The sequence below is a fragment of the Aulonocara stuartgranti genome (assembly GCF_965226115.1).
Source record: "Aulonocara stuartgranti genome assembly, chromosome: 18".
Taxonomy (NCBI): Eukaryota; Metazoa; Chordata; class Actinopteri; order Cichliformes; family Cichlidae; genus Aulonocara; species Aulonocara stuartgranti.
In genome coordinates, this window is record NC_138954.1 from 19,404,266 (window position 1) to 19,419,385 (window position 15,120).

Consider the following 15,120-nt stretch of genomic DNA (forward strand, 5'->3'; position numbering starts at 1 on the left):
TTATCTCAACATATAACTCATCATCTTTAATGGCATACTAATACCAGAATTTCTTGGGTTTATAGCCATCAAGTTAGGTAAATTAACAGTACTTTGAACAAAGTTTTATAGTGTTACAGTGCAAGCAGCCTGGGACGTTGCAGACCACTGAATCCTGCACACAAACAAAAAAAGCCACATGATCCTTGGGGTTCTTGTAAAAAGAAAAGTACCATAATGTTGTTCCACCATGCAATACCACCTGGAAAGCATCTGATCGGTATCTTAATTTTTCATCATGACAATGATCCCAAACATGTTGCTAATGAAGTAAATGCATAACTGGATTTTTTTTATTTTTTTTTAAAAAGCAAACAAACAAATAAAAACACACAACAGAACACTATCACATGGGGATTGGCTTCCCCAGAGCCTGGAGCGTAGCTATTTTGAACCTCAACATTAGCTTTGAATATCCTTCAAGAAACCTGGAGAACTATTCCTGAAGAATACTTACAGAAATTAAAGAAAGTTTGGCTAAGAGAGTTCAGGCTCCAGTGAAGAATAAAGTTGGCCTTAACAAGTATTAGCTGTTAAGCTTGTGAGAATTGCCATTTTTGCCTTTTGTATGTTTTAAGCTCTCTTAGACAAATTCTGTTACCATGCATTAATGGAAAAGCATACAAAAGATACAAAATTATGTAATTAACAACCTGATTCATTATTTTCTGCTGCATCTAGTTTCCATTTTCCTAGCAGAAAGTAGAAAATGATCTGTGGCTCAAGATTTTTGCACAGCAGTCTTTCAAAAACACAAACACATGCTAATTAAGTCTTTTTAAAATGAGTTTCTGGGTCATACATCAGAGCAGGATGTGCTTACTGCTGTTTAGGAAGTTTGGACATGCTTGATAAAAAACAGGAAACAGAAAATCCAAGCTATGCAAGTTTACATGAGTGGCAAACTCATTGTATCCATGACAATTTCAAAACTGACAGTGTTTTGAGAAGCAAACTGAACTTTCAAACAGGAACAAGCCCAGAGTTATTTTCAGCACTGTAGCCAGGCTGACAAACAGTCAGAGCTTCTTTGACCTTAACTAGCTATGAACTTGTGAAATTCTTTACAAATAACATTTTAACCTGTCTTTGTCTCCTCACCCACATTTTAAGTGTTTCCCACAGCAATTTTAACCACTATACCTATTGGTATTTACTTAAAGTATTTTTACCATTAATTAAGGTTTCAATTTCTAATATAATCAACCTATATTTAATAACATGCTATGCACGACAAGCTTTTGAGGTGGCAGTAACTAGACCGTAGTTACAAAGTCATGACTTGATTCGGTTGCCAGTTAATTAGAGACTTATTTCTAACCTTCTCTTGATTTAAAAAAATCTTTAAAGAGAAGCTGTCATACAGTTACCTGATCATCTGCAGAGGAATGATTTATTTCAAGAGCTTCAGTCAGGAGTCAGAGCTCATCGCTGCACAGAAACAGCATTACTGAAGGGTATGAATGAACTTGCCAATGCCTCTGACTGTGGACTCATCTCTGTGCTTGTCCTGCTAGACCTCAGTGCAGCACTAGTGACTGGTAACCACAATATTCAATTTAAAGATTAGATCACACCATTGAAAAGATCTGCATTGCAGTGGTTTAAACCAGCGGTCTCCAACCCCCAAGCCACGGACCGGTACGGGTCTGTGAGTCGTTTGGTACTGGGCCACGAGAGTTGAGGATCGGGTGTGAAATGTATAGTTTTCAGGGTTTTTATCATTTTTCATCGTTATCTATTTATTTATTTTTTATCGTTTTTATCGTTAACTCAGTTTCCCTGGGTCTTTTCCCATGTGTAATGAATAAAACTTCTTTATTGTGGTACCAGTACTGGTTTTATTTTGTTGTATTTATCCACGAAACCTTAAAGGCTGGTCCATGAAAATATTGTCAAACATAAACCGGTCTATGGCGCAAAAAAGGACCGCTGGTTTAAACCATATCTATTTAGTAGACTCCAATTTGTTTATGTAAATGAAAATTCACACGCAAAACTTACTCATTGAGTTTCACAGTTTCAATACACATGCCTCTCTTAGGCAACACTATTAGAAAACATTGCATAAATTTACATTTCTATGCAGATGATACCCAAGTTTATCCCTAAAGTCAGATGATACAAATAAATTAGCTAAACTGCAGAAATGAATTAAGCCATAAAGACCTAGATGACCTTTAGGTTCATGCTTCCAAATTCAGATAAAACTGAAGTTATTGTACTTGTTCCTAAAAATCTTAAAAACATTGTGTCTAAACAGATATCTACTTTAGATGGCATTACCTTGGCCTTGAGTAACACTCTGAGGAATCTTGGAGTTAGATTTAAATAGGATGTGCCCTTTATATGTGCATATGAAGCAAACATGTAGGACTGCTTTCATTCATCAGTGATGCTGAATGTCTAATGCATTCGTAATGCTAAGTTGTTTCTTGATCCACTGAATGTTTCTTCTTCACTGATCAATTTTCACTCTGTGTTTATACACCACTACTGTATTTAATCATTAGCCATTATTAAACTATCTCTGTCTGTCCCATCATAGTTTTAATTTGGTCCCATCTTTCTCTTCACCCCAAACCTGTCATGGTAGATGGCTGCCTCTCCCTGTGCCTGCCGCTGTCAAAAGCTTTTTCCTGTTAAAAGGGAGGTTTTTCCCTTCCCATTGTTCTTGCTCATAGAAATTGTGTGATTGTTGTAGTTTCTTTACTGTAGGGTCTTTACCTTATGTTATAAAAAACATGGAGGCAATTGTTGTGACTTAATACTGTATAAATAATGAATTGAAGGTTGAATTGTCTGTTAAATAGCGTCAAATTGTTACTATAATAAGTAAATACACTACTATATACTGTTCTGTTATAAGATCTGCTTTTCCATCATTTCTTCAGTGTTTATTTTACTTTAACATTGTTTAAATCTTTGAATTTATTTATTTTATTTATCTCTTTTTAGAAAAGCTCATGAAGCAATTAGATTATCCAGCAAAAATAAAGGTGTGTACCTTTAAGGACTCCCCCACAGAGGTTTGCCTTCCTGCTGCTCTCCTTTTCACAAAGAGATTTTTATACTCTCTTTAACACATGCCTAAGATGAGTAAATTTAGACTCAGACTGTTTCATTTGTGCAACTGGTAGTTTGACTAGTCTCACTGTTGCCTCATTTGTGCTCATGTTTCCACGAAAACCACAAGAGGAATATGAGTTTACTGTAAATAGCAACAACACAATTGTGTTTCATTTTACTGGGTGTTCTCGGATAGTCTTCAGTGCCACTCTTCTTTTCACAAACAAGGAATAACTCATGAAATATAAGTTTCGTCTGGTTCGGGGTTTCAGCGCCTACAGGCAGACAGACACTGAGGAATTTTTGTGGCAGGCCACTTTAGATGTTCATCTCCTGTAATGACTTTTTGAAAACGTCCATAATTGTCAAAGGGTCAGCCTCACATTCCTCAGCAAGTTCACAGGAAGTGTGCTACAATAGGGGACAAAATGACCAGAGGCGTTGTCCACCAGCAGACACACACATGCTGACACACAGGGAGGGAGCAGAGGAAGTAGTGAGGTGGTGTTAAATGACTTGAGCGGGCTTTTAAATAGGTGGAGACTATGCTGCTTCACAGTGTGGATCTGAAGGTGGAAATGCTAACATGTTGCACTTTGCTGACCAGTTGGCTCCATGTGAGTGCCGCCCACAGAGACACAATGTCTGCGTGTTCTTTCTTTTTTCTTCTTTACCAATATGTATGCTCATGTCCACAGCATGAGGCAATGTGTGTGTTTAATTAAGGAGGTAGGACAAAGACCATCAATAGAAACTCATCCAACCTATAGATTTTTAGGTCTAATTAGATCATTTGCCTGAGGTCAGTGGCCACACACTGGTCGACAGTAAATTACTCATGACTGTTGTGCTATGATTGCACAGATTTCTTCATCAATTCACTCGCAGTTTGCAATTGTTTTTTCTTTTTGATGGGGATTTTGGTGGGAAAATATGGACTATAGAGAGGCAGGATAGCATCTGTTGCACTCTGCGCCTGCTGCTTGGAGATATGAATCGCCTGTTATGACTAAAATGTCTGCTATTTAAAGGCCCCATAATAAAAGCCAGAGTCATGTCTAAAGTCCTCAATATAGCAGCCGTTAGGCCCTAGCAGGTAATAAATAGTAGCTCAGGCTTGTCTTTTGGCTCTGACAGAAATAAAGCCTGCCATAAAGATTTGCTTTCTCCCTCGAGGTGGAAAGCGTATCCCTTTAAGGAAACAAACATGGATGCTCCAGGCCTGTAACAGACACATTTTAAATTTGTATCGTGGTCAGGTCTATCCCAGCTTTCTCAGGCCTGTCTTAGTGGTAATGTTCAGATTTGGACTGTAAAGCTGTGCCACTGCATGGCATCCTCCGGGCTTTTGCTTGCACGATGTTGGGTACAACGAGTCATTATGTTTGTAGTAGTGGGGCTACAAAGACTCGGGATTCCAGGGGACAGCTGTCCCACACATGTACCACACAGGCACACGCACACATTTAAGGCATGTAACAGCTTCAAAACATGTGCACCAGCAGAGTTTTTATCAGAATCAGAATCAGAAAGGGTTTTATTGCCAAATGTTGAGCAGGTTTACAACATTAGGAAATTGTCAGCCCATGGTGGCCTGTAGTGAATACCAGGAGCCTAGATTTCTACAGCCCAGAGATAAAAGGTTTTCAGGAGACCAATTTTAGGAGATTTCATTGTATTTCACAGTGCAATGTTTTAGACTATTTCATTTTTACACAAAGATTTCATAAATAGCTCTAGTTATTATTCATGTGAAGCAGTTGCAATAAGCTACGCTTTGGTCTAGTAAAAAGTTAAAGTAGAAGTAGGAAAGTCAGTGTGTTAATAATAAAAACTCAAGGTAAAGCTTTATTTTGACAGCAGGCCTTTTACAAATTTCCAACAAGAATTATGCAAAGGAATTAATAAAAATTAACTGCTATTTTTTCTTTTTTTTTTTTTGCAAATGCACAGTGTTTACACAGCAAACCTCCAAATGACCCCTCGATGAGCATTTTTTATTTAAGATTGATGAAGCACTTCCTCCCCCCACCACTACATTTATTTTTCAGTTGGGACGCGTGTCAAAAGCAGATAAACACATTTGAAACCAAAATTTAATTTAACATAGAAAACTCACAAAGTTTCAGATGTTAGAACTGAACAGCCATCCATTTCCTTCTGACTATCCAGCTCAGGTTCAAGGTTGGGGCTGTCACAGGGAGAAAAGTGGTGCTTATCATGGACAGGTTACCAATCTGTCACAGACCTAACACATAGAGACAGACACCTATAGTTGCCAGTTAACCTAACCTTATGCACATCTTTGAACTGTGCAGTATACAGAGTAAGCCCACATGCAAACATCACACAGAAAGGCCCAGGCTGGATCAGAACCCAGGACCTTTGTGCAGTGATTGCAGCAACAATGGTAACCACTGCACCACCACCACGGTGTCTCGCTTAAATAAAAACTTTGAGCCTGGCATGGCTGTTGGCTGGTCTGAGTATTTCAGGAACTAGTGATCTACTGGGATTTCCCCCCACAACCATCTCTAAGGTTTACACGGAATGGTCTGAAAAAGAGAACATATCCAGTGAGCAGCACGTCTCTGCGTGAAAATGCCTTGTTGACCCAACAGGTAAAACAGTGATTCAAACAATCATTAGCTTACAACCAAGATATGTAGAAGAGCATCTCTGAACTCACAGCACAGCAAACCTTAAAGTAGATGGGCTACAGCAGCAGAAGACCACACTGGGTGCCCATCTACTGATGACCTCTTCCAGCAGCACAGTGCACCATGTCACAAAGCTCAAATCATCGCAAACGTGTTTCTTGAACATGACAGTGACTTCACTGTACTCAAATGGCCTCCACAATCAGTAGATCTCAATCGTTTGGGATTCATTGGAACCCGAGATTCACATCAAATGTGCATCAACATGGACCAAAATATCTCAGGAATGTTTCCAGCACCTTGTTGAATCTGTGCCACGTAGAATTAAAGCAGCTCTCACCGCAAGCAAGGGTTCGATCACATGCTATCAAGGTGTAACTCATGAAGTTCATATAGCTTTTGTGCTTCCACTCAGATGATGTCTTCAGGCCTTGCTTATTTCAGCAAAACAATGCCAAATGACACTGAGGATGTTTTCCAACATGGCTCCCTAATAAAACAGCCTGGCCTGACAGGAATCTGGGTCTGACACCCATTGAGAACATCTGGCATATTATGAAGTGAAAAAAATAAAAATGTAATCAAGTCAGAGTGGTTACAGTTCATTTTCAAAACTAGAGCTCTGTGGAATTCCTGAATGCTTAAAAGGTGCTGTTAAATAATTAGGTGATATAATAAAGTGGCAAACATACATGCATACTCTGAAGTGCTACTGGCATCAAATTCAGCTTGACAACAAATTTAACATAAAAAGCAATAACAAGTCTCAATTTAAACAATTCAAATGATTTCTTTTTACTATTTTAAATAGACCATCCCAGCTGTTTTCAGAAGCAGAGTTGCACATGCATCACCAACGATTACAAGAAACATAAAATTATTATAATTATAGATTTCTATACGTTCAGGTGGCCTTCTGAGTATGTGCGTTAATTATGCATGCTGTTAATGGTGCAGTACATGCAGTGCAGTATGTTTTTAATTGAACTAAAGTGAATGATTCGCATACTTTTGCATCACTGAAGGAGTTTATCACTTCATAACTGCTGCTGTTTATCAAGTAACTCACAGTTTAGTGAAACAAAATGCTCATTCCTTTCCTATACTTCTCTTCCTTTCCTCGTTGGTAATAATAAAGCGCACTGCAGCTTCCCTCCTCCCTCCTCCCGTGTGGTTTTTACGCTTTTGATCCCCGAGGGACCTCGCGTTTTGCATTCCTGGCATTCCGACCTCAGTCCCTCCTCGGTTACTTATTATCGCCGCTTGCTCTCTCCACAATCATTTCACAGCAAGAGAGGATCGCGGCAACACGTTCAAGGGGGGAAATGAGACACGTTTAACTTAAAAAAAAAAGCTGATGCCAATAGTGGAACTATTTTTACTTCGAAGTCGAGGATAACGTTGGGTTATGATGAGAGCGTGAGCTGGTAAGAAGAGCGTCTTTTCCCCCCTTTCTTTCTGTTTTCTCCTGAGCGCCAGAGTCGCTACAGTAAAACTTCTCGTTGAATCTTTGGGAATTGTGTTTTAATTTAAAGTTACTTACAATGTATTAAAGAGGAAAGTCGAGCTGTGGAGTGTTTTACGTGGTGGTTTTGTGCGCTTTTGCTCCACCGTGAGAGTGGAAGTTTTGGCGCATGCACTTTTTGCCTGCAGTGATAAAATATGTCCACATCTCCACTTTGTCGCTGTTGGTAACATAGACTCATTGTCACACTGTTTTCTAATAAATAAACACATTTAATAACTTTGTGTTTAAAGTGTTGCTGTTATTGTGAAAGCCTGCCTCAGCTTTATTACCGTCTGACCTCACTGCCACCTCAGACTGATCCTACTTTACTCTCTCGCCCCTTTGTTCCAGGTTCACAGCAGTTTTTTTTTTTTTTATATTTTCACTGAGGAAAAAGTCAACTGATTCAAAGAGATAATCACTAAGTTCACAAAGCAGTATGTTGTCCACCGAGGAGTCGTCTGGCAAAGTCCTGCATCGGCTCATCCAGGAGCAGCTCCGCTACGGAAACCCCACAGATACCCGTACCTTATTAGCCATCCAGCAGCAGGCCCTGCGGGGAGGCAGTGGAAGCAACAGTGGACCCAGCAGTGGGGGCGACATGAGCAGTAGCCCACAATCTTCTTTGGAGAGTCTCACCCAGGAGGATCCTCTCTACCCTCAGCTCTCTGCGAGGCAGGAACCGCAGGGCCAGGAGCACCAGGGAGACTACCATCACTCAGAAAGTGGCTACCAGCTGCATGGGGAGAAGCTGCCAACCTATGAGCAAGCCAAGGCTCAGTCTCAGTACATGGCTTGGCAGCTCCATGAGGGAAAGCTTCTGCATGAAGGGGTCTTCCACGAAGAGGCTGATCTGATGGCGCTAAAGTGCAGCCATGTGCGGTCTCTCAGCGAGCATCACATGCAGATATCTCTGGAGAGGAAAGACGCAGCGGCTAAAGCAGAAGCCATAAAGATGACCTCTCACAGCTACCCTGAGCTTCCTTACTACAGCCCACAATGCTACCAGGGCCTGGGGCCAAACATGGACAAATGCAACCCACCCCCAGAGTACTCAGCCCCCATCCAGGGCCAAGGATTTATCCCTCACCAGGTCCAGGAGCCAGTGCAGCCTCAGCAGCACAGGTACCAGATGGAGTTTAAGCAACTTTAACATTACATCATGCACTCCGGTGTAAATTTTCTCACAAGAGCCCGCCCAGTGGCACCATTGTGTTTCACATGCGTAAACACATACTTTTAGTGTGAGTCACACCGCAGTCTGAATACTTATTCATATTTCCTCTTTGAAATCCGCACCGGAGAACAAGTCCAGCCCTGTAGGTATTTGTAATGTTTGGCATGCTGCTAAAGGAGAGTTTTGCATACTTGCGTTGCCTAGGATAGTTTGAGTACGTTCCACATACAGGTTTTTAGGTTCTTTACTGGAGCCGGCTGGCCTGCCTGTGTATAAATTCATACACAGTGATACGTTAGATGTCATGCTATATAAAAAAGCTCTTTCTCATATTTATATTCTATTACGGTATAAGTGTGATTCAGCTAGAGTGTCCTCTAATGTATGCGGGTATCTCTTAGGTATGTCCAGTCTGGTCAGCCAGCAGAACCCCCCTGCTACGGCACATTCAACAGCCTGCCACCTGCTGGCTTGGAGGAGCCCAACCAGGTGGAGCTGCTGCTGATGGAGAACGAGAGGCTGAGACAAGAACTGGAGGCTCACAGGGAGAAGAGCGGCCGTATTCAAAAGGTGAGAAGAACAGAAAAGCTTCATCTCTCACTGGTCCACAATTGAGATAAACTAGAATATTTTACAAGTACTTAAAAAAAAGGTTTCTCTCAATATCTTTAATTTTTAAATACATTCAACTCAAAGGAAAGGATTACCACACCATTAAGTCATGAAAATCCCAAAGGAATTTGGAGAGCATCCAGACAACACCCTCCATCTGAGCCACCTGTCTATGAAACACAAGCCCAGTTAACAGTTGCTTCCCTGATATCCAACCCCAGGCACACTCCCTCATCAGGGCAGACAGATGAGATCAGCAGCTGCTTCCTTCCACACCACAGAGACACAAACAGAGGTCACAGCCTGCTACTGTGTTTACACACTCCTTTCATTGTGTAGCTAACCTAGTGGAGGTCAAAAAGTGTGCGTGTATGTGTGTGCGCGTGCGGAGACCATAGATTTTCAGTCTAATCTGGGGCTTGTCACACAGCAGCCAGTTGGGTTTCGACCCCCACACTTTTAATGAGTGCTTGGGTGGGGGTCTACAGCAGTCAAGTGGCGGGCTGCCCTTAAAAAGTGAAAGGTCTTTTTTGTTTTCGTACCCAGCACCACTTTTTCCATGTTCTCCCTTTTAAAACAGTGCTACGTTTACAGCCATGTTTTTGCTTTTTGTGACTGAGTGTCAGACCAAACCGGCTCCTAAAACGAGATATTTACTCGTTCAACGTGCTAGAAACCATTTCGGTGACATTTGATATCTCAGCCAATTTATGCTTTAAAAAAATCCCTTTTGCTCTCTGCTGGAGTTATGTCACATGGGCCTTGCCTTGTCTCAACCTTAAAGAATGATAATTGCCAGGGTTGGAAAGTTTTCTCCGTCAGGCCGCAGCCCTGGGTAAACATGCCTGTGTGACTGCCGTAATGGTGGGTGTCTCTTTGCCGTTTTCCGCAAGCCAGGCACAGGCATGCACACCTTCCCTCCGCTGGCAGCCTTCCCAGTTCTGTGTGTGTGTGTGTGTGTGTGTGTGCATGCTCCTGTGTGCTCACACACCTGGAACTGAAGCTATCAGCCCTCAGGAATGTAGATATAAATCAGTCGCAAAGGGAGTGGTGCGGGCTTAAATTCCTTCTCAGTATTACACCACACACATGTTCACACACACACAGAGTGTGCTTTATTCACATACATTCATGTGAACCCATATATGTATCTGTGTGCTATAACAGCATGAATCAACATTCCAGCTCCTCTTCAGCATGTCAAGTAGGTTAACCCAAAATTCCTTCTCTTCTCCTTTCTTCCTCTTTTCCAACCCTCCTATATCTTCCCCCTCCCCCTCGTCCTTCCATTGCAGTTGGAGCAGGAGATCCAGCGTATTTCAGAGGCCTATGAGACACTGAGGGAGGCCAGCAATAAGAGAGAGAACTTGGAACAGACACTGAGGAGGAGACTTGTGGCTGAAGCCAGGAGGCTGCAGGATTTCAACAGAGACCTTAGAGGTACTGACACCAAACTGCAGTATTCAGTGACACCAGCTTCAGCAGGTCCAAGGTTTTTTTTAAATTACTCTAATTGATTACACTTTGCTGCATCACAGAAAACCTGGAAAATGCTAGGACCCATGTTGCAAAAGAAGTCAAGGCAGCCGACCATAACCAGAACATCATGGCAAAGCTGCTTGAACAAAGTAAGTATGTCGTTTCGTTGGGCTAGTTTCCTCTCCACTCCTCCTCCTTTTCATCCTCTAGAATTGGCATGCTTGATTGGACTGGATTGTAGCGTACCATGGGCCCCCTTCTGTTGCTAAGGGCATCGTTTCATGCAGGAATTTCACTTACATAACTTCAGCTTATTTGGTAAGAAGGCTTCATAATAGGGAATTCAATCCATGCACCTCCTTGCAAAAGGAAATGAAGCCCTTCTAAATCACAGAGCAGCAGTGCAAGTGGTAGAAATGAAGTCCGCCCACCACCACCACCACCTCCTTCACCACCACCTGTGTGTGAGTTTGATTTTCAAGCGGGGTTGTGGTGTTTGCATGGCCTTGATGAGGAATTCTCTGTGCTATGTGGGTCAAAGGGATAGGGCAGATTTCTCCCCCTTCCTGCTCTCAGCATTCCGGGAGTGCTTCACTAAATGAAGAACACTGGCCACCATGTAAAAACTCGGATACTTATTCGGTTTTAGGAGGGATAATTGCGGATTAGCTTTCCGTACTTTTTCAGAAAAGACTTGAGAAAAGTTTGGAAAAGGAACTTTCACTTCCATTCTGTCCAACACACTTTGACTCTAATCCTGTAATGCTCTTCATCTGACCGTGTTTACTTTTTCTTTTGATTCAGATGAGGAGCAGAATGTCGAGCGGGAGCGCATGGAGAGGGAGCTGCAGCGGCTGCGAGCCGCAGCTGAGGAGCAGAACCTCAGGGCCAAACGACTCGAGGAGGCCCTGGAGGCGGCTCGAGGACGAGGTCGCCAGCTCGAGGAGGAGCTGAGGAGGAAGAGGGCGTATGTAGAAAAGGTGGAGAGGCTTCAGAGCGCGCTGGCTCAGCTCCAGTCCACCTGTGAGAAGAGGGAGAGCCTGGAGATGAGGCTGAGGACACGACTAGAGCAGGAGCTGAGGAGTCTGAGGGCACAACAGGTAGAGCCTTTGTTCTTGGTCATATATGACGGCAGTTTTTTGTTTGTTTTTTAGGATCTATCTCAAATACTTTATCTCTTTATCACAGAGGCAGTCACAGCCCCCTGGAATGACCATGAACTCACTCCAAGAGCGCCTGCGGGAGCGTGAGGAGCGAATCCTTGCCCTTGAAGCCGACGTGGTGCGCTGGGAGCAGAAGTATCTGGAAGAGAGCACCATGAGGCAGTTTGCCATGGAGGTGGCTGCCACTGCCGCTGCCCAGAGGTAAAGACGGATGTAGCTTGGTGTCTCATTCTCCTTCTGATGAATGCTGGGAATTCATGTGTACAAATGCTCAGTTTAGCTCATTCAAGCTTGAATTAAACCCAGGAAATGTTCTTTTTCTGTTCCAGGGACACCACAATCATTAACCACTCGCCCTGCCACTCCTCCAACAACAGCTTCAACGAGGACCTGCCAGTCGCCGACCACAGGAACCAGGAGATGGAGAACAGGTGCATACCTACTATTTATCAACCCCCTTTTTGATTTCAAACAAGCCTTCAGGATTTGCCTCTTTTTTTTTCATCCACTGTTTGGTTACCAGCTTTCTGACATGTTTTTTCTGCTCTGCATCAGGATCCGTGCCCTTTATGCTCAGATTTTGGAAAAAGATGCCGTGATCAAAATCCTCAACCAGCGGCTGCACCAGGACCAGGGTCGAAAGGACGAGCAAAGTCCACCTGAAAACGTCCTGAATGCAGCGGGGGCAACCCTCCGATCTGCCTCCTCCACTCCCTCCATCAGCCCCACAAAGAGCAACACTAAGACACGAGGTGAGGAGCACAAATTTGCCATTTTTTGATCCAAAGACATACATTTTTGTCTACCGCTGAAAGGTTTGAAATAAAAAGGTGCACATGCTGACATCTTCTGTGACGCTTTCTCGTAGGTAAGAGTCTTTCAGATGATCAGACTTTGCCCAGTCGTCAGCTCTCTCCTCAGTCTGAACCTGGGACGCTAGAAAGGCAGGCGGAGGGAACCAAAACCAAAGAGGCAGCCAGTACAACTAAGCTCAACAGTGGTAAGCACCTTATCATGTATGAACGATGGGTCAGTAAGCCAAAAAAAGCAGCAATCCTGCACAAAGTTATACCCCAGTACAGCTGTACACATAAAAGGCATTTTTGGCCTCGACTTCATGAAGTGCATATTGATTAACCATGCTGTGGAATAACCAACCAGTCAGATACCATGTGTGTAGGCCATGGTTCATAATGTGGGCCCTGTGGAATGTGCACAGTTAGGAAATAATGTAGTTTTGTTGACTGAGCACGCTCAGTAGAGTGGCCTGTTTGACTGTGGAAAACGTCTGTTAACCTTTAGCCACAGCTAACTGAAATGCATCAAGGACTTTTCTTTCTGCTGGTCTTAGCCTTAAAACACTTAAATAATTATCCATGTCTTCTTTGTTTGTTTTCTTTTTCTCCAGTCAAGGCAGCGCCTAAGAAGTTGCTATTAAACCCCTTCAGGGGCCTGGATGAGCTGGATTCGGAGGCAGTGGAAATCTTCATTTAAAGAACTGAGAGGGAGATTTTGAATGGGGATGCGGAAAAGAAAAAAGAAGCTATTTCTGAGTATCTGTGAAGAGGTGCAAGACTGGAACTAAATACTGGAGGCAGGAATGTTACCAAAAGAAAGGAGGGGAAAAAAAGGACTGTTTTCACATTTTAGAGACAGAGCTGTGCTCCGACTCACTTTCTCTCACTCGGCTGGACAGCTGCAGGCAGTCTGCCTGGTGGAGTGAGAAAAGATGAATCTTCTGAGGTACTTGGACAGTATTTTGGATTCTAACATGGCAACGTGTTCTCAGAGAGTGTATGCCAAAATATTTATAAATAAATATATATAAATATAAATGCTGCTTTCCCACCCTGTATAATCCCTATTATTTCTCTTCCCAAACCAATGAATTAAAAAGCTACATATTTATCTTATCTGGTTTCCACATTCCCCAAATATTAACTTAAGCCTCAAGCTCTTCTAGATAAACATTTAGTAAGAGGTTATCTTTATGATCCACCCCTTCTCTTGAAGTTTAAAACAAATGAACAAAAAAAAGTGAATTTAATTCCGATCAGATAGATATTATCTTTACGTAAGACTCCCCGTTATTAATTAATTTAAGCTGATAACACTGCTGATTTTAGCGCTCCTGCTCTTCGCACGTCTTGAGTCTCGGGTAGCTGGTTCTACAGAGCTTCAGAGGTGCATGAACAGGGAGCTGTATAATATATAAATGCATATACTGACACAGACCTGGTGTTGCAAGCTTGCAATTTTGGGAGGATGCAGCATCACGGTGTTTCATCTTCTCTTTGTTTCTCATGCTCTTTATCTTTTTTTTTTCTCATAGTATGTTTGCATGTGTGGTTACAGTTTGAGAGTGTTTGCCCTGATGTGGTGATCCAGCTGGTTTGGTCGCCATTTAGGGGCAAAAGTTGAAAATGCTGTGTTGTTGTTTTTCTTTTTGTTTACTGTGAGCTTTGAACTAACAAACAGGTTAATTATTATTATTATTATTGTTATTATATATTTTCTACAGATGTTTGTTATTTTAGATACGATAGTGCTTTGAGCGGGACGCCAAAGAGTTTTATGTATGTATGTTTGTTGTAAGTTATGTGCCGACAATCACGGTCTTGTCAAGCTGTACACAACCAACCGAGTGTTGACTTCAAACAGACATTTCTGTGAACTCGAAACAATATGAAGGTTTAATACAGTTGAATTGATGCAACATTTCATAAAGCAATAAAATATTCTAATATAATTTACCAGCTGTCTGACTTGTTTATCATTTCATTTATTGGCTGAACGATAAATACCGAGGTAGCTCCGTTAGCGCTTTTCTGTTTTCTGATGAGTCTCCTCTCCGTTGTTACGCCATCTCCTCATTCCTGCACCGTCGTTCCATCGCAGAGAAGAGTGCTCTTCATTAATGAATACCAGAGCTGCATTCTTTTGGGTTCAACTTTCTCGGGTGGCCAGCTCTCTTGTTCTCCTCTTGCCACGGAGAGCATGCTTGGCATAGATTACATTCTCATTAGGACGCGTAACCTTATACATGACAAAGGCAGGTTTCTCCCAGATTAGCTGCTAATGTCATTTGAAAATTCTTGTGCACCTTTGCTAACGTGCATCACATTCCTGCACGCTTTCAATGCCTCAGCTATACCTCACGCCCAGAAGTGTTTATGAGCTATTTCAGGACAGGCCACTGGACATGAAGATGAGAGAAAGGAGAGGTCTGTTATATGGTGTCTATTTCCAAATAGGTCACGCACATATGTGAACACACACAGACCCGCTCAAACGAGCCACAAGTATCGACTTGTACCAGTTTGGGGCGGCGGGAGCTCAGACATTGGGTTTTCACAGTGCGCCAGAACAATGAGAGTGACAGCGACAAGGACAATGAATGTTATGGTGTCATCA

At 42.4% G+C, this 15,120-nt stretch overlaps 1 protein-coding gene across 2 annotated transcripts; it reads left to right on the forward strand.

Annotated features, from left to right (window-relative positions):
* Positions 1-6,963: 6,963 nt before the first annotated feature.
* On the forward strand, positions 6,964-14,459 carry amotl2b (angiomotin like 2b). Of its 2 annotated transcripts, none has more exons than XM_082512275.1 (11): positions 6,964-7,206; positions 7,635-8,400; positions 8,854-9,022; positions 10,360-10,504; positions 10,603-10,692; positions 11,348-11,643; positions 11,732-11,907; positions 12,036-12,137; positions 12,262-12,458; positions 12,575-12,706; positions 13,115-14,459. In XM_082512275.1, the coding sequence occupies exons 2-11, from the start codon at positions 7,715-7,717 to the stop codon at positions 13,198-13,200; spliced, it is 2,079 nt and encodes a 692-aa protein (XP_082368401.1). In that variant the 5' UTR covers positions 6,964-7,206; positions 7,635-7,714; the 3' UTR covers positions 13,201-14,459. The 2 variants fall into 2 exon arrangements, with proteins under 2 accessions (XP_082368401.1, XP_082368400.1); XM_082512274.1 differs by having other exon boundaries at positions 6,964-7,195; positions 7,627-8,400.
* The last annotated feature ends 661 nt before the right edge of the window (positions 14,460-15,120 follow it).